This window comes from Furipterus horrens, unplaced genomic scaffold, assembly GCF_987537825.1.
Source record: "Furipterus horrens unplaced genomic scaffold, mFurHor1.1.pri manual_scaffold_6, whole genome shotgun sequence".
NCBI lineage: Eukaryota > Metazoa > Chordata > Mammalia > Chiroptera > Furipteridae > Furipterus > Furipterus horrens.
Window position 1 is genome coordinate 72,580,475 of NW_028327176.1, and position 25,389 is coordinate 72,605,863.

Below are 25,389 nucleotides of genomic sequence, written 5' to 3' on the forward strand. Positions count from 1 at the left end.
ATACCATTGATCTATTTGTCTGTTCTTATGCCAGTACCATACTGTTCTGATTACCGTGGCCTTGTAGTATACTTTGATATCAGGTATTGTGATTCCTCCTACTGTGTTCTTCTTCCTCAACATTGCTGTGGCTATTTGGGGTCTTTTTTGGTTCCATATAAATTTTTGAAGTATTTGTTTTAGGTCTGTGAAATATGCCATTGGTATTTTAATAGGGATTGCATTGAATCTATAAATTACTTTGGGTAGTGTGGCCATTTTAATGATGTTGATTCTTACCATCCATGAACATGATATATGCTTCCACTTATTTGTATCTTCCTTAATTTCTTTCTTCAGTGTTATCTAGTTTTCTGAGTACAGGTTTTGTACCTCCTTGGTTAAGTTTATTCCTAGGTACTTTATTTTTCTTGTTGCTACGGTAAATGGGATTTTTCTTTTAGTTTCTATCTTTGAAATTTTATTGTTGGTGTACAGAAATGCCTTTGATTTCTGAATATTGACTTTGTACCCTGCTATTTTGCCAAACTCACTTATTAGTTCAAGTAGTTTTTTTGTGGAGTCTATAGGGTTTTCTATGTACACTGTCATGTCATCTGCAAATAATAACAGTTTTACTTCCTCTTTTCCAATTTGGATGCCTTTTATTTCTCTTTCTTGTCTGATTGCTGTGGCTAGAACTTCCAAGACTATGTTGAGTAGGAGTGGAGAGAGTGGACATCCTTGTCTTGTTCCTGACCTCAGGGGGAATGCTCTCAGTTTTTGCCCATTGAGTATTATGTTGCCTTCAGGTTTCTCATATATGGCCTTTATTATATTGAGGTATGCTCCCTCTACTCCCATTTTGCTGAGAGTTTTCATCATAAATGGGTGTTGTGCTGTATCAACTGATTTTTCTGCATCTATTGATATGATTATGTGGTTTTTGTCTTTCATTTTGTTTATGTGGTGTATTACATTTATTGATTTGCGAATATTAAACCATCCTTGCATCCCTGGGATGAATCCCACTTGATCGTGGTGTATGATCTTTCTAATGTGTTGCTGGATCCGGTTTTCCAATATTTTGTTGAGGATTTTAGCATCTATGTTCATCAGCGATATTGGCCTCTAGTTTTCTTTCTTTGTTGTGTGTTGACCTGGTTTTGGAATTAGGGTAATATTGGCTTCATAGAAAGAGGTTGGGAGTCTTCCCTTTTCTTGGATTTTTTGGAAGAGTCTGAAGAGGATAGGAGTTAGTTCTTCCCTAAATGTTTTGTAAAATTCACTTGTGAAGCCATCCAGTCCAGGGCTTTTGTGTGCCGGGAGTTTTTTAAATTATTGCTTCAATTTCACTAGCTGTTATTTGTTCCGGCTTTGTGCTTCTTCTTGATTCAGTTTTGGAAGATTATGTTTCCAGAAATTTGTCCATTTTATCTAGGTTGTCAAATTTCATGCCATACCGTTGTTCGTAATAATTTCTTACCATCCTCTGTATTTCTGTGCTATTGATTGTGATTTCTCCTCTTTCATTTTTGATTTTATTCATTTCGGTCTTCTTTTATTCTTGATGAGGCTAGTTAAAGGCTTGTCAATTTTGTTTATCCTTTCAAAGAACCAGATCCTACTTTTGTTGATTTTTTGAATTGTTTGTTTAGTTTCTATGTCATTTAATTCTGTTCTGCTCTTGATGATTTCCTTCCTCCTACTCGTTCTGGGCTTTGTTTGTTGTTGTTCCTCTAGTTCTTGTAGCTGTAGTGTTAGATTTTTTATTGGAGATTCTTCTGACCTTTTTAGGCAGGCCTGTATTGCTATGAACTTCCCTCTCAGGACTGCTTTTGCTGTATCCCATAGGTTTTGGGTTTTTGTGTGTTCATTATCATTCGTTTCCGAAAACTTTTTTTATTTTTTCCTTGATGTTATTGTTAACCCATTCACTATTTAATAGCATGTTATTTATTCTCCATGAGTTTGAATGTTTTTGAGTTTTTTCCTTGAGGTTGATTTCCAATTTTAAGCCATTGTGATCTGAGAAGATGCTTGATATAATTTCAATTTTCTTTAATTTGTTGAGGCTTGTTTTGTGTCCTACCATGTGGTCTATCTTTGACAATATTCCAGGTGCACTTGAAAAGAATGTATATTTTGCTTCTTTGGGGTGTAAAGTTCTATATATATGAAATAAGTCCATTTGATCTAGTGTGTTGTTCAATGCCTCAATATCTTTGGTGTTTTTTTGCTTCGAAGATCTGTCCATTGTTGACAGTGGGTGTTAAAGTTCCCTACTATGAGTGTGTTGCTGTGTATATCTTTCTTGGAGTCTTTCAAAATTTTTTTTACATATTTGAGTGCTTCCATGTTGGGTGCATATATGTTTTCCAGGGTTATATCTTCTTGATGAATTGTTTCCTTAAGTATTATGAAATGTCCTTCTTTGTCTCTTTATGGCCTTTTCTGTGAAATCTGTTTTGTCTGATATAAGTATTGCTACCCCAGCTTTTATTTCATGTCCATTTGCTTGAAATACTTTTTTCCATCCCTTCACTTTCAGTCTGTGTAGATCTTTTGTCTAAGGTGGGTCTCTTGTAGACAGCATATACATGGTTCATGCTTTCTAATACACTTAGCTACCCTATGTCTTTTTATTTGAGCATTTAATCCATTTACATTTAATGTTATTATCGATAGGTATTTATTCATTGTCATTTTCCCCTTTGTACTTGTGTTCCTCTCTTCTCTCTCTGTTTCTTCATCTTCTTAAAGCAGACCTGTAGCATCTCTTGCAATGCTGGATTGGTGGAGATGTATTCTTTTAGCCTTCTTTTGTCTGGGAAACTCCTTATTTCACCCTCCATTTTGAATGAGAGCCTTGCTGGGCAGAGTATTCTTGGTTGTAGGTCTTTGTTTTTCATTGCTTGGAATATTTTTTGCCATTCCCTTCTGGCTTGTAGTGTTTCTGCTGAGAAGTCTGATGATAGCCTTATTGGAGTTCCCTTGTATGTTATTAGTTGTTTCTCTCTTGCTGCTTTTAGGATTCTCTCTTTGTCTTTGAATGTTGCCATTTTAATTATGATTTGCCTTGAAGTGGGCCTGTTGGGGTTCATCTTCATTGGGAACCTCTGTGCTTTCTGGACTTGCGTGACTCTTTCTCTCTTCATGTTAGGGAAGTTTTCTGTCATTAGTTTTTCAAACAGGTTTTCTATCCCTTGCTCCTCTTTTCCTTCTGGAATTCCTATGATATGGATATTATTACATTTCATGTTGTCCTGCAGCTGTCTTAGAACATCTTCAGTCTTGTTCAGTCTTTTTTCATTTTGTTGCACTCTCTGTGAGTTTTTGTCTACATTGTCCACCAGCTGTCTGATTCGATTTTTTGCTTCCTCTAGCCTGCTTTTAATTCCTTCTACTGTGTTCTTCAATTCAGAAATTGTATTCTTCATTTTCTCCTGGCTTTTATTGACAGCTTCTATGTCCTTTTTCATGCTGGTGTAATTCTCAGTAAGTTCCTTGTAGTTTCCCTGGAGTGCTTTGTAGTTTTCCTTGAGCTTGCTGAGCTCATTGATCTTCCCCATAATCATCCATGTTTTGAATTTCATATCTGACAGTTTGCTTCCCTCTATTTCATTTAGCACTCTTTCTGGGGATTCTTCCTTTTCTTTCAGTGGGGGGGGGGTGTTGTTTCTGTCTCCTCATTTTTGTGACTTATTGTTTGTTGCTGCTTTGTAGATTGACCTGCACTCCCTGGATCTGTCCTTGTTGAGTCAGATAGTGTACCAGTCTGGGCCTAATCAGCCTGTTGGAGACTACCAGATATCTACTGCCTTTGTCTGTCTACTTTAGTTGTTAATCTATTCAGTCTGTGATTAGCAGTCAGGCTTGAGGACCGTGGGTGTGGCAGCTTAATTCCTGTAGGCGGGGCTTTTGCTTCCCCTCAGGCTGACGCCACTTGGAGGGGAATGGTCTGCCTGCAGCACTGGGGATGAGTCAGCACTGGGACCTGGTTGGCTGCTCCCCCAGTTCTCCCCTCAAAGCCATCGCCCCAGATTCTCCCGAAGCATCTCTAGTCCTCTCTGCCCTCCCTCTGCTTGAACCCAGGGTAAGTAGTGGCCAAAATATTTTCTTATGTGATCCACTTAAGAGCTCTTTTTCTCCAACTGTTTCTCTTTGGCTATCGAGAAATCCTGTGTCTTTTAGCTTTTCACAGCTGGATACTATTTTACTTTCTGCTCTGTTGCTGTAGGCTGGGAAGCCCAGCTGGGTGTTTAGACCCTGCCCTTTTCAGAGGGAATCCCTGGCTGCTGAGCTGTTTATCAGTTCCTTCAGCTGCCACCCGTGGGAGCCCAGCCAGCCCTTTCTCGGCTCCGCACTCCTTATCGATCACGTTGTGATATAGTGGCCTTTTCTGTCTCTCCGTGGTTATAGCGGTTATAAGACTTCTCTCCAACTAGTGTTCAGTTGTTTATTCCAGATGATTTCTCCACAATTCAGTTGTAAATCCAGACTAGTCCTGGGAGGAGGTTAGTGTAGCTTCCACTTACTCCTCCGCCTCTTGGATCTCTGTCTATCCATTTTTGAAGGTGAGATATTGAATTCTCCAAGTATTTTTGTTGAGTATTTTGTTTCTCCTTTGATTTCTGTCCTTTTTTGCTGCTTGTATTTTGGAGCTCTCATTAGGTCCATATATATTTATAATTATTATTTCTTCTTCACAGTTTGATTCCTTTATCATTATGAAATATCTTTTGTCTCTAGTAACATTTTTTTTGCCTCAAAGTCCAATTTTTGTAAATGATGGTTCTGGATATTACAGTTAACATCTTCTTTAGATTAATACCACCTATTCCTCAAATATTTTTCCCACCCCCTTTTCTCTCCTTTTCTTCCAGGACACCAATTGTATAAATGTTGGTGCTCCTTGTGTTATCCCATAGGTAACTGAGGCTTTGTTCATTTCTTTATTCATTTTAAAAATTTATTTATTTGTGTTTCTCAGACCAGATAATCTCAGCCTTTTTTCACCTTTGTTGATTTTTTCTTTTACTTTGTTGAAATATGCTATTGAGTTCTTTTGTTAATTTTTTATTTGTTAATGTCCTTTTTATTCCCAGATTTCTGTTTGTTTTCTTTTTCTAATTTCTTCATCGATATTTTAATGTGGGAAGAAAACAAATTAGATGCATATTACATCTTTCAGATAAGAAAATTAGTGAGGGAAGAAATAAGGTTTCAGTCAGAAAAGATGTTTATAGATAGAGGGATTCATACAAAACTAGTTCAAAATGTTTAAAATTTTTTGTTACTAAGCCTTTTACTGAAACAAAATCCTGTGCAAGTGTAATTATGAAAGAGGCATTAGTATCACTAATGATGATTAATTCTGAAATAATTATGAAAGAGGCATTAGTATCACTAATGATGATTAATTCTGAAATAATAATGTCATTATTTTAACCAGTGTTTATTTTTCATTTTTCAGACTTTGTCCTAGGCATAGAGGACAAACAAGCAAACCAGAAACCAGTTACAGATTGTGATAATAGTTAAAATAGGGCATTGAGGTAACAGGGATCTGCTTGGAACAGTCACAGAAGGCCTCTCTGAGGTGGCTTTGAGGCTAACACTTGAAGGAGAAGACACCAACCACGAGAAAAGAATTTCAGGCAAGGTGGCTCTTTGACACTGAATTTGGGGGACTTTCCAAGTCCTGCTTGTTTGGCCTTTTCTTTATTTTTTTTTGTTTTGTTTTTTGTTTTTTTAAACATAGATGACTGATGTAACTAGTTCAACCTCCTCTTGTAGGTGAGGAGACTGAAGGTTAGAAAAGTAAAGGCTTGATGGACCAGCCTGGGATCCTAATGCTTACATACACATCCGTATATGACATCCATTTTTAATGGGTTATTTACAACATTTATTATTTTCATGAATTACTGTAAAAGATGTATGAAAAGAAGCAGATTGTATCTAGTCATCAGTTGTAATATTCAGAAGAAGAAAAAAATCTCTACCTAGAAGGAAAAAAAGCTAATTATAGTAGAGAAAAATGTGCCTTTAAAGTGAAGGGTGTTTTTTTGTTTTTAATAAATTTCATTCTTTACTAAGTGAAGTAGGGGAAATGGGAAATAAACTTCTGAACTTCTGTTTGAAAGTGAGTTATTAAACAGCTGACACATTGAAATTCTTACACTGAATATAATTAGCTTTGTTACTCAGACATCATAGTCACGTGGATGGATATGAGGAGCTTAAAGTAGATCTTACTGAGTCTAGCTTCACAGAGTAAATACCAGTAGAATCATAAAAGCCAGAAATAGAAATCCCTTTTGTTTATATATCCCTTCTTTCCTCACTTGTTATTGGAAATAATATGCCTAATTTTTAAAATTAGTTTGCTTGAAAGTGCTGTTAGTCATAAGCATTAATGTAACATTTACTTTGAAAGTAAATAGTGGTGGGTTTAGAAGCATAGATTCTGGCCCCATTGTTGAAATTTGTAGTCCCTCTCTAGACACCTTCTTTGCTAAGTGTCAAGAAGCATAATCCCACTCTGCCAGTTTATCTTTACATGGAATCTGTAATGTGTACATGACAGGATTATGATAATTTGAAGTTTAAGAACATAATGATAATTATTTGATGTTATTTTTATTTCTGTTACATGTGGTTGCTGAATTGAGGAAAATTGGGAAGTTTGGGATTCGAGTATAAAATAGGGGACAAAAATCCTTCAGAGAAAGTAGCTTTTAGTTTCAAATCCAGATAGGTGGAGATGGGGAAATTTGACTTGCTTTGATCCCTTTTTGTGTTTTATAGCTTAATAACTGTTAACACATTTAATGATTAAGTATATATCTAGTGTAAGTGCTGTTTTTTAGGCATCTAATTTAAAGTTAATGTAATAGATCACTTAAAGCAATATATCCTGTGTCATTTCAGGCCAAAGTTGAATACTGTCCATTTGTACATCTTTTAAGGAAAGCTAATGACGTGTAACGTAATATTTTCATTTTTAGGACCTTATAAATCAGCTGCTACTTTAATTTTTTTCATTTAAGGTCATTGAAGTTTTTTAAAAAGCTCCTAGTAAAAGTACAGTACACCCAAATAATATTCTTGACTTTATTTTAAGTTTTTATTGGTTAAAGTTCTGATCTAACTTGATGGTGGGAACTTATGTGATGCTCATCATACTGCTTTTTTAATAGTAGCCACCACATGCAGTATGTTTCCAGTACTTTCTTTTTGGTTTCCTCTTTTGACTAAATGGAAAGTTTCTAACTGGGAGCTCCTACTTTTTTTAATTTGCCTTCTTTTTCTTTGTTGTTCTTTTACAGTTGTCCCAGTCCCCCCCCCCCCCATTGGTCGTCCCTGCCTCGCCCCCTGTTCCCACAGTCAATCCCCACCCTGTGGTCCATGTCCATGAGCCATTTATACTAGTTCCTTGACTAGACTCTTCCCCTTCTTTCCACCTTTATCCCCCTCCCCCTCCCATCTGGCTGCTATAAGTCTGTTTCGTGTTTCCATGACTGGTTCTATTTTGCTTGTTTGTTTGTTTTGTGCATTAGATTTCTGTTATAGGTGAGCTCATATTGTATTTGTTTTTTGCTGCCTGGCTTATTTCACTTAGCATAATTCTCTCTAGTTCCATCCATTTGTTCCTAAAGGTAAGAGTTCTGTCTTTGTTTCTGCTGTGTAGTATTCCATTGTGTAAATGTAGCACAGTTTTTTGATCCACTTATACACTGATGGGCACTTAGGCTGTTTCTAACACCTGACAATTGTAAATAGCGCTGCCATGAACATAGGGGTTCATAGGTTCTTTTGAATTGGTGTTTCAGGATTCTTCCGGTATAATCCCAGCAGTGGAATTGCTGGATCAAAAGGCAAGTTCCATTTTTAGTTTTTTCGAGGATATTCTGGATCTCCTACTTTTTGTCTTTCACATTGAGAGCAACTGGCTAGTCAGTTAATTCTTGTTAGTTCCTTGTGTTCTTACATCAATAAATTGGTCTTCAAGAGGATTTTCTGGACAATTTGAAATTTCAGTTTATGTTAACAGGTAAGGAAAGGGATGAGAAATGGGATGGCTGAGCTGGGCAGAACATTTTACAGTCACAGTCCTTTCTTCTGAACAGTTTATCACTTTCTGTAGAGATGTTCTTATGCACTTCAAATGTACTCTGGCAGTGATCCCATTGGAGTTATTAGTTCTGATCTCAGGTTTGAAATTCCACTACAAGCTGGAACTAGAGACAACAACTGAAAAGAAGTCATTTACATTAGTAAGTGCAATTATCAACTTATACCTGAGCAAAAAGGTGGGATTTCATTCATGCCCTCAATATTCATTGAATGTTCTCTAAATACTAGGAACTGGTGGAGAATGAGCAGGAGTAGAACAGGTTGTGTAAAGAAGAGACTGTTCTATGATGTGACCACCGCTAGATCCACAAGCTAGATTTAGGCCAGAACATATATGACTTCCCATAATTCCCCTCAGAAACCATTTGTTCAATCCCTCCCTTTATTCCCCTGGCCTGCTAGTTCCCAGAACAGGCCCTTGCCCTCCCCTTCAGCCCCGCACCCCCACCCCTCAAACTTGTGAGGCAGTTTTTCCTTATTTGGAGCCCTAGTACCTTTATTCATCCTGCCTCATTCTATATAATTCTTTAACACCTTCTACGTGGCTGAGGATAACCATGTTGTCTTGTCTGCCCAAGACACTCCTCATATGTAAGTTCCCTTAATAAACTTGAGCTGTAATGATGGAATTATCAGCTTCTTTCTCTGGTCTCTCAACCCTGGGAAATTTTACAAACAGGTTGGCACTGTGGTTGAAGAGAAACATAAGAAATGGAGGACATGGGTTTCCCAAAATATAATCAAGATGTGATTATTAGAATAAGGGGAAAGTGATAACAGGCAGGGAAACAACACTCAATTATGTAATTAGATAATTAGCTAGTATCTCACTCAGTTGCTTCATTTTCAGCTTTAGCCATACCAGAAAAGCCAGGTACATGGGATTAGACAGCAAGTTTTTTCCCTGAATGCCCCAAAACCAATGAAGAGGAGTCAGTAAATGCTATATTAAGCCAAATGAAATATTATTGTCTTGTGGTTTTTAAAAGTTAACTTTATTTTAGAGCAATCTTAGCTTTATATAAACATTTCAAAGATAGTACAGAATTCCTACAGCCCTCCACCCCCAGTTTTCCCTATTATTAACATCTTCCATTAATATGGTCCCTTTTTTAATAATTAATGAACCAGTATTAATACATTCTTATTAAGTGAAGCCCATATTTTATTCAGATTTCCTTAGCTTTTACCTAATTTCCTTTTTCTTTTCTAGGATCCCATCCAAGACAGCCCATTAAATTTAGTTGTATCTCCTGAGGCTCCTCTGGTCTCTGACAGTTTCTCAGACTTTTCTTGTTTTTATGGCTTTGAGTTTTCAGTTGTACTGGTTGGGTACTTTGTAGAATGTCCCTGAGTGAGATTTTGTGTGGTGTTTTTCTCATGATGAGAATAGGACTAAGTGATTTTGGGAGGAAGACCACAGAGATAAAAGTGCCATTTTTACTATAAATTACATCAAGGGTACATACTATCATCATGAATTTTCACTGTGGAAATTGACCCTGATCATCTAATTGAAGTAGCATTTTTCAAGTTTCTCTGTTGTGAATTTATTCTTTTTTCCCTCCTTTCTATACTGTTTTCTTTGGAAGGAAGTCCCTATGTGCATCACAGGCTTAAGGAGTGGGGAGCTGTACTTCACAATCTGGACAGAGAGTTTCTAAAAGTAACTTATTTAGAATTCTTCTGCCTAGGAGTTTTATCTCTTCTCCCCAACTTATTTCTTTATTCAATCATTTATTTATATTAGTATGGACTGATGGATTTTTATTTTGTACTTTGGGCTATAATCTAATACTACTTCATTTTACTGGTTAAGTTCTCTAATCTTTGGCCATTTGAGAACTATTTCTGTTAACTCATGTCCCTTTGACATATTCCTAACATAGGTTTTTTTGTTTTTAGCACTTTCTCATTTTGGGGGCACAAGAACATGTTTTAAGTTTCATCTTGTGGATTTCCTGCTCTAGCCCTAGATTCAGCACCTCTCCCAGAAGCCCAAGTTCCTTTTATTGGAGGATGGTGTTAGAAACCAAGACCTGAGTGCTAAGTGTGCTTTTTGCTACTTGGATATAATTGCTTCTAGGCCCTCTCAACTGACAAAGCAGAGAAATTTATGTATGTATGCTAACCTGTGTATATACACATCCATAAATTTCTGTATGTAACCACCTCTGTCTGTGTTAAGCTAAACATGAGTTCATACTGATATTGCTGACTCATCCATTACCACATATATCATTCTAGCCTCTTTCTCTTGCTTTTGTGTAAGTTTATCCATCCTCCACGTACATAATTGTTCAATTCCAGTATGCATGTATCAGCATTAGAATTATTAACCCACACCCCTGTGGGAAATAACTTTATCAACTAGAGTACAGTGCTTATGTAGTTTCTTTTGTCTTTGGTCTTACAGATTCCACTGATTTCCAAATTACGTATATCAACACCTTTCCCCATTCTACGCCCCTCTTCAGTGGGTTGGTTTCATATGTTTCTAATATATAATTAGTTAAATTGTTTTGTCACCTTTTGCATTTGATCATGGGATCCCCTGATCTACTAAATGATTTTCTTTTTAATTGCATACATTAGGTTCACTGTTTGTGCTGTAGAGTTCTGTTCTGACAAATGCATAGTGTCATGTATCTACATTACAATACCATGCAGAATAGTTTTACTGCCCCGAAAAATTTTCTGTGATTCACTTTTTCAACTTTTCCTTTCTCTCCCCGTACCCCCGCCTTTTGGAGAGTATCTTATACTTGGAATCATATAGTATCTAGCCTTTTCCTTTACTTTTTAATCACCGAATAGTAGTTCATTGCATGGGTGTACTACAGTTTGTCTATCTTGTCACCTTTTGAAGAATATCTTGATTGTGTTCAGTTGTGGTGATTATAAATAAAGCTGCTATAAGGAATTGTATGCCGATTTTTATGTGGACATATGTTTTTAAGTCAGTTGGGTAAATAGGAGAACAAATGCTGGATTGTGTGGTTAAAAATATGTTAGCTTTGTATCTTGGCTTTGCATCGTTCTAAATTTCCTGGACCAGAACAATGTTCTTTTGCTATTTTCCTTGCCCGCTCCCCTACCAAGTCTCTTGACTGTTGGTCCCAGGTCATATCATCCCTACAAAATAGCAGATGATATAAGGTGTCAGCTTATCATTTGAGGGGGGGAATACAATCATCTCATGATCTTTATTATGTGTTTATGATATTTCCAGTAATCTATCATTGAAAATAACCTGCTGCATCTAGTCGAAGATGACTGTTTTGTGCTCTCAGGCAGTATAGTAGGAATAGATATTTTGCAAATGGTTTACACAGCCTATAGGTTGTTTAAAACCAGTTTCTAATTGAGGTGTGTTGTTCTATTTTAAAAATATTTTATCTTTGCTAAAATCCAGATGTATTTGTCATACTTTCCATCAAGCATTATATATTTAAAATATAAAAATTGTAGCAATTAACTTTAAGGTAAAAGATTTTATTTAAATCAAATTTATGCTTCTTTAAGTGATAGTATGTTTTGTTTCCTTCACAGCATTTATTCAGTCAGAGAGCATAATAGAAGTACTGCGATTTGACGATGGAGGGCTACTACAGGTAATTTTATTTTAAATTAAAGAATTATTTCAGTGTCAAGCCTTGAATAATAGCTGATTATTATTTTTCTTTTAAATATGTAGCTTCTGAGAAATATATTTTATGAATTTTATGTGCAGAAAGGTCAGCATTGGTAATAATAAAAACCTCCTTAGCTCTATGAATTATCTTTTAAATTAAATATTATCAGGAGGTGTGGGAAGGTTGGGGTTGGGGGTGAGTCAGATCAAGAGCAGTGGAATCTGGTGAGCTCTGTGAGGATGAGCCAGTGAGTGAAACACTGAAGTCAGGTGTTGGTCCTCAAAATATTTATCTGGACAAGAACTTCTCTAAAGAGTGTAAGTTCTACAGTTTTTATATCTATATCATCCTTTCACTTGCCAGTGTAAGCCCACCTTTAAATATATGTTACATAAAATTAGCAGATGTAACCTGATAAAATCCTGTCCTTCCTTTCCTACCTAGCTCAGCTATCACCATGAAGCCTATTTGAGTCTTCCCAGCTAAAAATCAGTTTAGAATTTCAGAGCTGAAAAGAAACAGTGAAAGCCATCATTAATCAGCCCTCTGATTTTTATGACTGGGGTGTTTTCTCTTTCCTTCTCCAGACTTTAATCATATTCTGTTCTTGTCTTATAGTACTTAGTCCTTTGTAATGATAGCATTTGTTTTCAAATTCCATGTTATTTGGCAGCAAAACCAATAATTTTTTGTTTATTTTCTATTTAAGAAAGTTTCCCAAGATTCCAAGACTTCGTGGTAGTAGAACTGGTATTAGAATTCTGGTCTTCTCACTCTAGGTGTGATTATTAGTCTCTATATGACATTATGCTGCCTATATTTGTTTATTTGTTTATAAGTAAATACATGACTTCAGTAGTGCTGAAAAAGTATTTCTTGTAGTTTATGATAAAGACAGGAAAGTAAAAATTAAAGTTACATTAAAGCAATAGAGAAATGATTCTGCTAGGGACCTGGAATAAGATTTCTATTTGAATTTCAGCATAAATTAAATTTCACACATTAAGCACACAAAGAGATCAAGATAAGAAGTGATGGGTTTTAAGGTTTTTTCCTCTGACAAGTCAGTCAGTGTTCTGGACAACATTTTTACTGGTTCTAAAGTTTTAAATAAATCTACCATTTATACCTTTACATAAAAGATGTTGAGAAACACAGCAGGCAGTGAATTGGTGGTACTTTCAGAAAGTATTCATATGGCTTTTTATATTTTAAAACTGAATATAATGATCTCTAATTTTGTAATGCCTTTGTACTAGAAAATGATCTTTTCCCTAGTTCTTTAATCTGTTACAAAGGGAGAACTTGGAGAACCTATAGGGATGACTTTTAAATATCTCCCTTTAGGTGGTTGTTTGCAGGACTTGGATGGCAGACAAATCAGGGTTGAATTTCTGGGAAATTCCCGAAGAATTATTGATTGAGAAAGTATCCATGTCCTTTAGGAACTAGATATCTAGATTGCAAGTTGATTATTTTGAAAATTCTGGACTTTGTGGAAGAGCATGTAGCCTGAGATGTGATTTGCTCATGCTCTGGGTGGGCTGAAATGCTTGGACAAGAGTTTGGTTGAGACGTCATAGTTCTATGGCAAAGGTAATTTTGGACTGGGAAAATGTTGAGGGCAGGTGGTACCAATTGGTTACCTCAGCTACAGTGAAACTCACTGAGACTCCTGCAGAATGTCTAATGCTGAGATGCTATATACAGTGTATTATGTATCTCCAGGTAGCAGAATATAAGACCATTTTGAATACATGTATAAAAATTGTTCATTTTAATGTTGAAGGATGTTTCCTAGGAATACTTACTATGTTGACATAATGTCATCTTTCTAACAATAATTTTCCCATAAGTTTAACTATTTCTTAACACCTGATTTCTTTTTGTATGATTCAAACAGAGTATGTACATATAGCTTTTCTGTGGCAGAATATATATCAAGTTTCTCCAAATTTAAAAAGCAGGGAAAGAGTCAAAGCAATAGCCTTGGACAACCAGGCCAAGATGGAGTTATAGGTAGACAGGCTGCATCTCCCTCACAACTAAGAAGGAATTTACAACCACTTCAAAACTGAAAAATCCCAGAAGATCCAGAAAATCAAACTACATAAAAGTTCAACAAACAAAGAAATAAGAAATGTTCAGCCAGAAAGGGAGAGGAGGGGTTGGCCCAGTGTGGAGAGAACGAGGTACCCGCCTTTGAGGGTTGGCACTTGGTGGCGGCAATGGCATAGGTACTACAGGGACAGCAGCCACCGTGAAAAGTGCAGTCATACATTTTAAACCTGGGAAGCAACCCTAGCCCCAAACCAGACCTATCCCAGTCCCAGACCAGACAGTTTCAGTGCTGGGGAAAACAGAGCTACAGTGCTTCTGACTATGCAAATCAGTGGGGTAGAGGAAGAAACTGCTGGTCTTTTAATGGAGGCAGCTTGTTTAGTACAGGAAGGGGAGAAGTGCCTGGAAAAGGGGCAGGTGTGGGGCAAACAGGATCCCTCTCAGATCCCTCTCCCACATACAGTGCCACAATGTAGTGAAATGGGTCTGACCTTTACAATGTAACAGGTGCAACAGCTCTATCTAAGTCACAGAGGCAAACACAGAAAGCTGTCAAGATGAGGAGACAGAAGTACAGCCCAAAAGAGGAGGCAGATCAAGGTTCCAGTGAGAGAACTGAGCAACAAGGAGATAGCCAACCTAACAGACAAGGAGAAAGCCAGCTTAACAGACGCACAGTTTAAAGCACTGGTGATAAAGATGCCCACAGACTTGACAGACAAGATTAAGCATGACAGGGAAGAAATGGAAGCTTTACTAAGTGAAGGAAGATACACATTAAACTAGTGGTGAAGGAAAGGAAAACAGGGTTCAAATTGGCAAATTGGAATATAAGAAATAAACAGTCAACCAGTACAGAAGGAGGAAACAATTTTTTTTAAATGAAGAGAGGCTTAGAAATCTCTTTAAGAAATTGAAAGCTTATGTGAAAAAATAATGAAGGAAAACTTCCCTAAACTTTCCTACAGGTCCAAGAAGCACAGAGAGTCCCAAACAAACTACACCCAGGGAGGACCACACCAAGACACATCATAATTAAAATGCTAAAGGTTAAGGATAAAAAGAGAATCTTAAAAGCTGCAAGAGAAAAGAAGAGAGTTACCTATAAAGGGGAGCTTATAAGACTTATCAGCTGATTTCTCAAAAGAAACTTTTCAGGCAAGAAGAGACTGGCAGGAAATATTCAAAGTGATGAAATGCACGGACCTACAACCAAGACTACTTTATCCAGCAAAGCTATCATTTAGAATGGAAGGGCAGGTAAAGTGCTTCCCAGAGAAGGTAAAGCTAAAGGAGTTCATCACCAACAAGAAGCGCTTATTATGTAAAATGTTAAAGGGGCTTATTTATGAAAAAGAAGATTAAAACTATGAACATTAAAATGAAAACAGAATCATAACTATCAAAAACTAAGCAAACACCCAGAGTGGAAAGGGGAAAGGGGAAGAAGGAGGGAAATGGTGCAGGAATTAAGGAGCATAGTAGGAGGGTGCAGAATAGACAGGGATGTTAACACGTTGCGTAACGGGGAATTTAAATGCCTTTCAGAAATGCCACCTGTATGCAATGTGTTAAGAATAGTACAGGAAAGGGTAAAGTCAAAGAACTGATATGTACAACCCATGGACATGAACTCCTGGGGTGTGAGACTGATGGAGGGAGGCGGGTGTTGGGCAGACAGGGGAGCAAAGGGAAAAGAAATTGGGACAAGTATAACGACATAATTAATAAAACATACAAAAAAAAAAAAAAAACAATAGCCATGTTTTACATTATTTAAAATGAGAATTTTGCTTGAGAGCATTTTCTCCAAGATCCTGGAATTCAAGTTATGTTCATGTGGCTTGGCTCATAGTAATTTTTTATAAGTATATTTTATAGATTATGTTGTTACAGTTGTCTCAATTTTTTCCCCTTTGTCACCTCTGCCCAGTACCCCCCTACACTCCAGCAATCCCACCCCACTTAGTTCATGTCCGTGGGTCGTGCATATAAGTTCTTACACTTCACTCTTTCCTATATTATTCTTAACTTCCCTCTATTTTGTACCAACCAATTATGCTTCTTAATTCCCGCACCATATCCCCATTTCTCCCCCTTCCCCCTCCCAGCGACTAACCCTTCAAATGATGCCTATACCTATGATTCTGTTCCTATTCTGGTTTACTTAGTTGGATTATGTTTCTATTTTTTAGATTCAGTTGTTGATAGTTGTGAGTTTGTTGTCATTTTAATATTCACAATTTTGATCTTTTTCTTAAGTAAGTCTCTAACATTTCATATAATAATGGCTTGGTGATGATGAACTCTTAGCTTCACCTTGTCTGAGAAGCACTTTATCTATCTTTCCATTCTAAATGATTGCTTTGCTGGATAGAGTAATCTTGGTTGTAGATCCTTGCATTTCATCACTTTGAATACTTCTTGCCACTTCCTTTTTGCCTTCAAAGTTTCTTTTAAGAAATCAGCTAATAGTCTTATAGGCACCACTTTATAGGTGACTCTTTGCTTTTCTGTTGTTGCTTTTAAGATTCTCTCTTTATCTTAAACCTTTGACATTTTAATTATGATGAGTCTTGGTGTGGTCCTTTTTGGGTCTAGCTTGTTTGGGACTCTCTGTTCTTCTTGGACTTGTATGTCTATTTTCTTCACCAAATTTGGGAAGTTTTCCTTCATTTTTTTTTTTTTTCACATAAGCTTTCAATTTCTTGTTCTTCCTCTTCTCCTTCTGGCACCCCTGTGATTCGGATGTTGGTACGTTTAAAGTTGTCCCAGAGGTTCCTAAGCCTCTCTTCATTTTTTTCAATTCTTGTTTCCTCATTCTGTACTGGTTGACTTTTTTCTTCCTTATGTTCCAAAGCATTGATTTGAACCCTGGTTTCCTTCTCTTCACCATTAATTTTGTGTGGATTTTACTTTGTTTCATTTAGCATAGCCTTCACTTTTTCCCTCATGGTTTTGCTGTACTTAAGCATATCTGTCAAGCCTGTGAGCATCTTTATCACCACCGTTTTGAATTATGCATCTGTTAGGGTGGCTGTCTCCTCGTGTTAGGTTGGCTGTCTCCTTGTCACTTAGTTCTCCCACTGGAACCTTGATTCATTCCCCCTTTTGGGTCATACTTCTCTGTCTCCTCATCTTGACAGGCTCCTGTCTTTGCCTCTGTGTCTTAGGTAGAGCTGTCGCACATGTTATGTTGTAAGGGGCGGAGCCTTAGGTATTTGTCAGTACAGGGTGACCGGTTTCACAGCGTTGTGGTGCTGTGTGTGGAGGAGGGGTCTGAGAGGGAACAATGCCACTTGCTCAGCACTTGCCTCTGTTCCAGGCACTTCTCCCACTTCTGTGTGGGACTGGAGCCTCTCTAGCTGTTGCCCTGGCCATCGTTACCAGGGTGGGTGTGTCTGCAGATGTTCTTGGACCATGGGACCCTTTAATAAACAGGCAGACTCCACTGCGAGACCGTCAGTTTCTTGCTCCACCCCAATCCCCACTGGCTTGCACAGTCAGAAGCAATGAGACTTTTTATTTTCCCTGACACTGGAACCATGAGCTGTGCAGTCTGGTCTGGTGCTTCGAGCACTCCCCAGGTGTCCCTCTCAACTTTTTAAAATGTGTGACTGCTTTCCGCTGGTCTGCTGCTACTGCTGTCCCCATCACACTACATCCTCTCTGCCCCTCCTACCTGTCTGGAGGAGTATTTCTTCTTTATATCTTTGTTTATTGGACTTTCATGCTGCTCGATTTTCTGGAACTTCTGGTTGTCTCTAGTTTTGAGGTAGTTGTATTCCTTCTTAGTTGTGGAGGGAGACGCAGAGTGTCTGTCTAGGCCTCCATCTTGCCCGGAAGTCATAGTAATTTTTTAGTCCTAAAAATTAGTTGATAAGTTAATGAAAATGGTCAAAACTCATTTTAAAATTTGCTACAAAGATTGGATTTGCTTTGATATTTTAAAAAAATAAAATTTTTTTTTTTTTTTGTTCTCAACTGAGGACACTTTTTCATTACTTTTAGAGAGAGAGGAAGGGAGAGAGAGAAACATCGATGCGAGAGAGAGGCATCAATTGGCCGCCTCTTGTATGCACTGAGGATCGCATGCATCTGGATGGGGAAGCAAACTCACAGCCTAGGCATGTACTGTGACCAGGAATCAAACTTGCAGCCTTTTGGTTATGGGACAAGGCTCCAACCAACCAAATTACACCAGCCAGGGCTGATTTGTTTTTTTAAGACAAGAAAATGGGACTTATTGAAGTTAAATAATTTGCTCAATATTCAGTTGCTAGAGCAGGAATCCAACCTCTGTTAAGTATCTAGCCTGTTTTGTTTCAGAGCTGTGTCCACAGACTATGCATGTGCAATTCTGAAACACATTCCATGGGTTACCACTGGCCATATTACGTTATGATTAGACATAGTAGGAATCTTCTGAGCCTGTTGTTTTTTGTTCTAGGTGCTTCATTCATTGTTTTTCCTGATTGGCAGGACTACTACGATTGGAGTATAGAATATATAAAGATCAAGTAATTCCTAAGATGAACACAGAACACTTCTGTATCTCAGTAGATGAAATATACATTAAGACTCATCACCGTAGGGAGTCCTCAAACCATTATTTCAATGCTAACTGGTCAGAATGGCTGGTTCTTTTTAACTTGTTCCTCTGAAAGATTGTAAGATTGAATTTAAAAAGATATTTGACCATTTATAAGCATTAATCTGTTTTCTAATCTAACTTTTCTTATAAACAAATGAAGATAAAGTCCAAGGAAAAGGCTAGCTCTGTATTTTTTTTCCCCACTATTCTGCCAGAATAATTAATAGAATTTTAAGACATTGGAAGGCAAGCTCCACAATGTTCATGACTTGGGAGCCCATGCAGAGTTTAATATGCTCTTTTAAAGATTGCAAGAATTTATAATTTTGTGTTCTAACTTTGGTGAAGAAACAGTGCTCATAAATATTCTTTTCTGAGTGTTCATTGTGTGTTCATTGATAGGAAACCCTGATTAGAAGGCAATAATAGCCAGAACTATTATTTTTGTGAGCACTTGGCATCTCAGCTAGTTAGTTCATTAAGCAAGTTTGATTCCAAAGCTCTTACACTTTCTGTTGCTCTGCTGCCTGAGAGTTAACGGAATTGTCTTAGAGAAAAGAGATAAATTCCTAATTGGTGTGCTTAGAAGGTAGGCTGATCTAAGTTTTTTTTAATACACAGTATAGATATCAAGCTTTTGAAAGACAACAAGAATCTTGAAAGCAGCAAGAGGGAAGCAACTTATCATACTCAAGGAATCCTCAATAAGATTGTCAACAGAGAATTCTGTATCTGGTCCAAATGTACTTCAAAAGTGAAGGAGCCATTCCCAGATAAACAAAAGCTGAGGAAGTTTTCTACCATTAGACCTGCCCTACAAAAAAGTGATAAAGGAGGTCCTCCAGGTTAAAAAACTACACTAGACAACAACTGGAAGCCATATGAAGAAACAAAGATTTCAGTACCCTTGGTTGGGTGGCTAAGTTGATTAGAGGATCATTCTGTACACCAAAAAGTTGCAAGTTCAACGCCAGGTCAGGGCACCTACCTAGGTTGTGAGTTCGATCCCAGTAGGGGTGTGCACAGGAGCTATTTTTTTCTCTTTAACATTGATGTTTCTCTCTTCCCCCTCTCCCCCTCCCGCCTCTCTCCCCTTTTCCCCCTCTCTCCCTTTCTTCCCCTCTGTCCCTCTCTGTTCTTCCCTTTCTCTTCAAAATCAATATGCATATTCTTGAGTGAGGATTAAAAAAATAAATAAAAAAGATCTTAGTGAAACCGAATACACAGGCAATTATAAAAGCTACTGTTGTAACAATGGTTTGAAACCCTGATCTTTGTTTTCTACATGATTTAAGAGTCATACATTAAAAAGTGGAATTTATTTCTAAAATGTAAGGATTTTCAACATAGGAAAATCCATCAGTATAATATCATCGGCAGTCGTCCGTCTCGAGAGACGATGGTGTAGCTTCTTAAGAGTCTATCTGCACCGCCGAGAATGGTTGTGCAGTCCGACTCGGGAGTGACACGGTATCTGTCTCCTCCCGTGTTGAATCGACATCTTGCGATGACGCTGGAGTGTCCTCTCCAGTGAAGCTGAAGCTACAGAACCTGGGCAGGGTGATATGGAGGGTCTGCTGTTGCCCATGCAGCAGACCCCCCCTCTCTTCGCAGCTGAAGGGTCCAAGGGAAAGACGGAGTCAATACAGCTTGGCTTCAGGTGCGCCGCAGGAGTTGCCGGTGTTGACTACAACGTCAAACCGCCTTAGGGACTCCGGCTCCGGATTTTCTGTCGGGGTTTACTCCCTTAGCCTTTCCCCTGAAGAGGTATGCCGCAAGGCAGCGGAGGTTTTTTGGAGTCATTAATAGAATGAAAGACAAAAACCACGTACTCATCTCAATTGTTGAAGTAAAACTATTTTACAAAACTCAACAAACTGGAAACAGAAGGAAACTACCTCAGGATAATAAAAACCATATATGAAAAACTCATAGCTAACGTACTCCTTAGTGAAAAAGCGAAAGTTTTTCCTTCATTCAAGATCAGGCATAAGGCTGAGATACCAACATTTTTTTTTATTTTATGATTTAGTTTATTTTTATTTTTTATTGTATTTTTTTCCTAGGATATCTACTTTTAATACTTTTATTCAACATAGTACTAGAAGTTCCAACGAGACAAGTTAGATAAGAAAAACTTAATTAAAAGGCCTTACAAATTGGAAAGGAAAAAGTGAAATTGTTTGTTGGCAGGTGATATGATCCTGTATGTATTGGGCTGGTAAAAAAGTCCATTTAGTTTGTTTCTGTAAAATAAAAGATAATACATTTTTCATTTTCACCAATAACTAATGGTGTAGATATTTTGAGTATGTCAGCTATCTCCCACGTGGTATATAATGTTGATTGTTATCAGTTAATGTATTGATTTGATCACTGTCAACTTCAACTCATCTACCCTACCATGGAGTATCGTTCAGCAAGAAATCTCTAGCATGAAACTTCATAAACCACAGTCACAGCACCTTCTCTGTGCACTGCACAAATCTTTTTTGCATTTCAGTTGCTTTTTTACCTTTCTTGAAATAATAAATCATAATATGCTGAAAATGTTGCTTATTTTCTTCTATTTTCAACATTAAAATGGCTACACAAAAACTCACCATTTTGATAAGTTTTTTCTGATATGACAGCTGTCACAATACAGTCTTTTTAAAAAAATAATTTATTTATTTATTTTTAGAGAGGGGGAAAGGAGAAAGAGAGAGTGAGAGAGAGAAACATCACTGTGTGATTGCCTCTCACTCGCGCCCGCAACTGGGGACCCTATGTGCAACCTAGTCATGTGCCCTGACTGGGAATCGAAGCAGCGACACTTGGTTTGCAGGCCAATGCACAATACAGTCTTAACAAAATTGTTTCAAATGAAGTTAAAGGCAACTAAGCACTTCTAGCGCCACGATACGGGGGAAAGAAAAGAAAAACAAATGGACTTTTTGGCAAACCCACTAGAAAACCCTAAAATGTTTACGAAAAAAACTGATAGGACTAATAAGTGAATTCAGCAGAGTAGCAAAATACAAATCAAAACACAAAAATCAGTATGTACCTTTTAACTGAAAGAGATAAACTTAACTACTGAAGACGCATATTTTAGGCAGGGGAGATCATTCAAATGAATATTTTTTCTTTTACACATGCACACAAAGAAAACAGTTTAAAGTGTAGAAAAAGACTCCAGTAAGAGGAAATTAAAGAGATTTAATATCTTAAAATGGTCATTGAAGATTGCACACTTTTTAAAAAAGTTTTGCTCTGAAGCTGTCAACTTATTTTAAGCAAAAGTATTGAAATCAAGTCTAATAATTACAGAACCAAATAGGGTTCCCTGGGAGAAGTGAATTTCTATTACTGAAAGTGTTCAAGCATCCATGTGACTTGAGAAAACTGCAGCAGGCATGACTTCTCACTGATGGAGGCTGAATTAATTGAGGTATGTTTAGCCTTCCATGTACAGTTGCAATAAAGCAAACATTAGTATCACAATAAAGTGAGTCATATGAAATTCTTTGGTTTCCCAGTGCCCATAAAGGTTATATGAATGCTATACTGAAGTCTGTGAAGTGTGCAGTAGCATATGTCTAGAAAAAGTAGAGTGTGCATACCTTAATTTAAAAATACTTTATTGGGAAAAAAAAATGCAAACATTTAACTGAACCTTCAGTGAGTTGTAATCTTTTTGCTGGTGGAACATCTTGCCTCAGTGTTGAGGAAATATTAAATATCTGCAAAGTGCAGTAAAGCAGAGTACAATAAAATGAGGCATGCCTGTATATTAACAATGAACAGTCCAGAAAGGCATCAGAAAAAAGTCCATTTATAATACCACTATAAAGAATAAAATACTGAGGAATTAACCCAGGAGGTGAAAGACTTCTACAATGAAATCTGCAAACACCACTGAAAGAAATTAAAGAAAACATAAATGGAAACAGCCCATGTTCATGGATTGGAAGAATAATACTATTAAGATGTCTATACTACTTAAAATGATCAACAGATTCAATCCAATCCCTATCAAAATTCCATTGATATTCAGTATTTTTTTGCAGACATAGAAGAACCCAACCTCAAAAAAGAAGATCAAAGCTGAAGGATTCACACTTTCTGATATCAAAACTTACTACAGAACTACAGTAATCAAAACAAGGTGCTCTTGGCATGAAGGGAAACCTATCGACCAATGGACTAAAATAGAGAGCTCAGAAAGGAACCTTTGCATACATAGTCAAATGATTTTTGACAAAGGTGCCAGGCCCATTTAATGGGCAAGTGTAGTCATTTTATAAATGATGCTGGACAAACTAGATATTCACATGCAAAAGAATGAAGTTGGACCCTTACCTATCACTATGTACAAATACGAACTCAAAGATTCAAGACATAAACGATCTGAAGCCATAAAATTCTTAGAAGAAAATGTAGGGCAAAAGCTTTATGACACTGGATTTGGCAGTTATTTCTTAGCTGTGACATCAAAGGCAGAGTCAACAAAAGAAAAAATAGACAAATTGGACTTCACAAAAAATTTTAAATTTCGTGCATCAAGAAAGTAACAAAGTAAAATGGCAGCCCACAGACTGGGAGAAAATATTTGCAAATTATATCTGATAAGGGATTAATATGCAGAATATATGCAGAACTTATAAAATTAACAACAAAAGAGCACACAGTCCGATAAAAATAAGTGAGTCACATAGACATTTCTCCAAAGAAGACATGCAAATGGCCAACAAGCACATGAAAAGATGTTTAACATCAGTGATCATTAGGAAATGCAAATCAGAAGTACAGTGAGATATCACCTTATACTATCAGGATGGCTACTATAAAAAGAAGGAAAAAAAAAACCCACAGAAAATAGCATGTGTTGGTGAGGATGTGGAGAAATTGGAACCCTGTACACTACTACTGGAAAACAGTATGGCAGATCCTCAGAACATTAAAAATATAATTATCACATAAACCAGAAATTTCTCTTCTGAGCATATACCCAAAAGAACTCAAATCAGGGTCCCAAGTAGGTATTTGCACATTCATGTTAATAGCGGCATCATTCACAATAGCCAAAGCATGGAAGCAGTCCATGTCCATCTATGGATGTATGGATAAACAAAATGTGGTTTATAAGTACAATAGAACACAATTTAGCCTTAAAAAGGTAGGATACTCTGACATAAGTTACAACATGGATGAACTTTGAGGATGTATACTTAGTGAAGTAAATCAGTCACAAAACAGCAAATACTGTATTGTTCCACTCAGATGAAGTAGTTTGAGTAGTCAAAATGAGAGACAGAAAGTAGAATGGTGGGTGTGCAAGGCTAAAGGAGAAGGGAATGGGGAATTAGTGTTTATTGGGTATAGAATTTCACCTTTCCAAGATAAAAGAAATTCTAGAGATATAGAGGTATAGGATGGTGCTTGTTGCACGATATTATGAATGTATTTAATACCACTAAATTGTGGTTAAGATGGAAGGTAAATTTTATGTATAATAATAAAACGGAAAAATAAAAACTGGTGGTGGGTTGGATTTGGCTTGCGGACTGTACATTACCAACCTCTAAATTATCTTAAGATAAAGCAGAAGGGAGATGTTAATTTGATGTGTACAGAATTTTAAAAGTACTCATCTTTTAAAAAAAAAACTTCTATTACAAAGAAATATGAGCTTGGGGAAAATATAGAAAATTTGAAAGCATAATGAACAACTATAATGGATATTGCTGAGTGCCAGTTACTCTTCTAAATTCTTTTAAAGAAAATTTTGTTGAATTTATTGAAGTGTCATTGACTTTAGGTGTACGGTTCTTCAATTTATTATCTGTACACTGTATGTTCACCACCCAAAGTTAAAATACATGAAATAGATATTAATTTTATGATCATATTATGGGAGAGTATATTAAAGTATTCATACTTCAATTTATTTCCTTTCAGCGATTCTCTCTTTGCAAGCATAGCTTTGTTTTCTTATTTTACATAGTCAATTTTAAAATTTTAACAAAGAATTTTATACTCAAAGCAGCCATTTCTCATGATGTCAAGTTGATTAGCTATGGCTGGAGTTGGAGAAATGGAACACTAGAGGCCCTAATCAGAGGCTATCCTCTGTGCACCTCTTCACAGTTGAAAGAATGGCTCTTGATATATTTTCCATGGTTACTGGGCTAGTGAGGGCAGAGATATTATTTGAACACAGGTACTTTGTTTTTATTTGTTATTTACTTCAAATCCTAAGTCTTCTCAAAACTGTCTGCTCTTCATCTTGCTTCATTTTAACTCTGTCCTCTTCACATTACCATTTCCAGCCCTTTATTTTTATTTTTAAAAAGTTGGAACAAAAAAGATTAAATAAATAGCTTATTCAAAAATAGCTTTAAAAACTAGAAACAAAGAACACCAAAACATATTTAAATATACAGATAAACCTTACACCTTGTACAACTCAAAATGGATTGTGGACTTAAATATAAACATAAATCTGTAGAACTTCTAGGAAAAAAAAAATGAGAGAAAAGCTGTAGGATATAGAAGTAGACAGAGTTCTTGACACCAGAGACTTAACACAAGTACAATCTCCATAAAGGAAAAATAGATGAATTAAAAACTTGCTCTGCTAAAGACCTTGCAAAGTAGATAAAAAGTCAGACTGTAGACTAAGAGACAGAGGACCTAATTTTTAGAGTATATAAAGAATCCTCAAAACTCCATAATAGTAAAAAATGCAATTAGGAATTGGCAAGAGACATTTTACTGAAAAGTGTATACAAGTGACGAAAAGAATGTGGAAAGCTGTTCAACATCATTATCCATTGGGATAATGCAAATTAAAACCGTACACAAAATAATGACAACACCAAGTGCTAGCAAGGATGGGGAGAAACTGGGTCAGCCATACGTTGCTAGTGGGTATGTAAGTGGTACGCCACTCTGGGAAACAGTGTGTCAGTTTCTTATAAAACTGAATGTGGT

The 25,389-nt window shown here is 36.8% G+C and overlaps 1 protein-coding gene across 1 annotated transcript in view; it reads left to right on the forward strand.

Moving 5' to 3' along the window:
- Positions 1–25,389, forward strand: part of TMEM131 (transmembrane protein 131) — a 253,174-nt gene that overhangs the window by 52,653 nt on the left and 175,132 nt on the right. The window contains exon 2 of the mRNA XM_090281769.1: positions 11,674–11,735. Within this exon, the coding sequence (XP_090137895.1) occupies positions 11,674–11,735 (62 nt within the window). The remainder of the gene's footprint in view (positions 1–11,673; positions 11,736–25,389) is intronic.